At 55.1% G+C, this 2,742-nt stretch overlaps 1 protein-coding gene across 1 annotated transcript; it reads right to left on the minus strand.

The window, feature by feature from the left end:
* Positions 1 to 898: 898 nt before the first annotated feature.
* LOC308311692 (ubiquinone biosynthesis monooxygenase COQ6, mitochondrial-like) lies at positions 899 to 2,350 on the minus strand (the record flags this gene model as incomplete). Its single annotated transcript, XM_080758481.1, has 1 exon — positions 899 to 2,350. The coding sequence occupies one exon, from the start codon at positions 2,348 to 2,350 to the stop codon at positions 899 to 901; it is 1,452 nt and encodes a 483-aa protein (XP_080614607.1).
* Between the last annotated feature and the right edge of the window lie 392 nt (positions 2,351 to 2,742).

Here is a 2,742-nt window from a genome sequence, read left to right on the forward strand (position 1 = left end):
TCACGTTGCAGGCAGTTTCCCAAACAGGATGTACCCAAAATAATCCCCCCTCCCCCGCGATCAAAATGTTAGTTCCTACCAATTAATATGCTTCTGATGCGGCGTACTTTAGTTTCGTTGAATTTTAAAATACAAAATAAATATAAATGTGAGTGTGCTTTTTAGAGATTGCGGCACAATGGCAACTGGCGAGTAAAGTCGGGGGGGAACTAACATTTTGATCGCGGGGGAGGGGGGATTATTTTGGGTACATCCTGTTTGGGAAGCTGCATACAACGTGACGTAGGCATATCATCCGGCTCATACCGAAATGAAATGGTGCCCAGGCTACTTTAGTCTAGTATTTATTTGTTGACGAAATTGTCAGTATATTTAGTCTTAGTTTTAGTCATCAGCTTAGTTATGCTTTAGTTTCCATTTAGTTTTCGTCAGTGTAAAAAGAGTCGACGAACATTTTTCGTCATTCGTTTTAGTCGACGAAAACACCACTGTTGCATATAGGGCCTAAATGGCTAAATGGAAACCAGACCGCAAGGACTTGATGAACTATTCACAATTATGAAATTATGCCCGATTTCTGATCTGATTTCTGGACCAACGCCCGTTAATAAAGTATTAATTTATTACTAAAAGTAGTAATCAATAAATTGCCTATACTCATTTCCAAGTGTCTGTTTGACACAAATTAAATGTTGAAAAATGCAAGGTTTGTTTCTACTTTGATTTGACATCGTATTAGATTTTTCCATTTTAAATTTTGTTTGCCGATTAAATAATTGGGATTAGTTTGAGACCGTTCCGATATGGCATTTTTACGGCCGATACGGCAGATTCCCATTATGCCACCGATGATATCGTGCGTCACCACGACCAATCAATCCGAGTCAACAAAAACCTGTCACTTGCTTGCAAACGCCACGATGTGCTCTTTCAGCGTAGGAAGCACGTCGGTGGCCAGCATAGCGAAGGTGCGCAGGAGGACCAGGGGCGCGGCGTCGGTGGAGTAAAGACGTTTCACGAGGTCGACGGCGGCCATCATGGGGAGGTTGTGCCGCCGTCGTTCCGCTTGGTACTCCAGCAGGTGGCGCGCGGCTCCCAGGTCCTTCCCGTCGGAGGCCGCTCGGCTCAGGACCCGCGCGAGGCAAGCCACGTCCCCGAAGCCCAGGTTGGCTCCCTGGCCGGCCAGCGGGTGCAGGCGGTGCGCCGCGTCCCCGACCAGCACCACCCGGCGCCTCGTGTAGTCCGCGGCGTGGCCCAGTCCCAGGGGGAACGCCGCGCGGCTCTTCGGGCCGACGCCGGACACGCGCGGGGGAAGCTGGCGGCGCGTCGCGCCGGCGGAAGAAGACGGCGTCAGAACCGACAGCGCGCTGCGGAACAGGGAGCCGGACCGGTTCCCGTCGCTCCGGAAGGCGGAGTTGACGGCGTCCGCGAAGCTCCCCGGGTCCAGCTGCAGCAGTTCCCGCGCACGGCGGTGGCCGGTGGACCACACCAGAGAGCTGCGCGTGTCCGACAGCGGCAGCATGGCCACGGGCCTCGCGGGGAGGAACCTCTGCCACGCGACCGCGTTCTCCGCCGCCGCGGGCTCCGACAGGTGCAGCACGGCCACCACTGCCGACTGCTCGTAGCTCCACCCCGCCGTGCGGATCCCCGACGCTCGCCTCGCCGCCGAGTTGGCTCCGTCGGCGCCGATCAGGAGCTTGGCTCGGAGCGTCTCTCCGCCGCCCAGCGTCAACCGGACCCAGGGCGCGGAGTCGGCGGCGGCCGCGGAATTCGGCCAAGCGTAACCCGTCACCTCGGAGCCGTACTTGACCTCCACGTTGTCGGGGAGACCGTCCAGCCGTTTGGAGAGGGCGGCCGCCACGACGTCGTTCTCCACGACGTAGGCCATGTCGCCGCCGCCGCCCCGCGGGTCGTCCTCGCGATGGAACGTGATCAGGGCGTCGGAGCAGGCGTCCCAGACCTGCATCGTCCGATAGGGCTTGCACCTCGCGGCCGCGATGTGGTCCCACGCTCCCACGCCACGAAGGAGGGCGGCGGAGCCGCGGCTGATGGAACTGACTCTGGCGCTGTAGTGTTCGGGGACGCCGTCCATCGCTTTCTTGCCGCCCGCTTCGAGCAGCAGAATCCTCTTCCCCTGCAGATTGGGATCCGCGCCTAAACAACAAGCCATGGCCGAGCCCACCATCCCTCCTCCGGATATGACGACGTCATAGACGTCATCGCCCTGGTCATTCTGTGTGCTCACTGGTCCTCGACTAATGGTCGTTGTTACAGTAGACGGGTGCTTCTTCGTGATGTAACACCGGCTAAATCCTTTCAAAGCCAGCGACGCTTTTGCGAGACCACGCATCACAGTCTACTGTGCGCTCACTGCACAACTCACCGACTCTTCTCCGTTCACTGAAACTCTCCGTGAATAAATGAATAGAATCACACCCGTGTGAAGTGAGCGCCGGATCTCTTATCATCGTACATCATCTCGTTCTGGCCATTCACAATTTGCGTCCTCACTTGTCCGTCTTCACTTTGCTGCCCTCACTTTTATCATCAATATGTACTTGGCTCAGCCAATAAAATCATCGCTAGGATGAGGCCCTCAAACAAAGGAGGCCCTCAAAAAGCTATGCATTATGCACAATGAGCTATAGAAACAATCAATGCATTGATGTTAATATAACATACCGGTAACAAGTTTAATGTTATAGAGAGGAGTGACTTCATACTCTTCCAAATTAGGTTGGA

This window comes from Protomyctophum bolini (assembly GCF_963924005.1).
Source record: "Protomyctophum bolini genome assembly, chromosome: 24".
Taxonomy (NCBI): Eukaryota; Metazoa; Chordata; class Actinopteri; order Myctophiformes; family Myctophidae; genus Protomyctophum; species Protomyctophum bolini.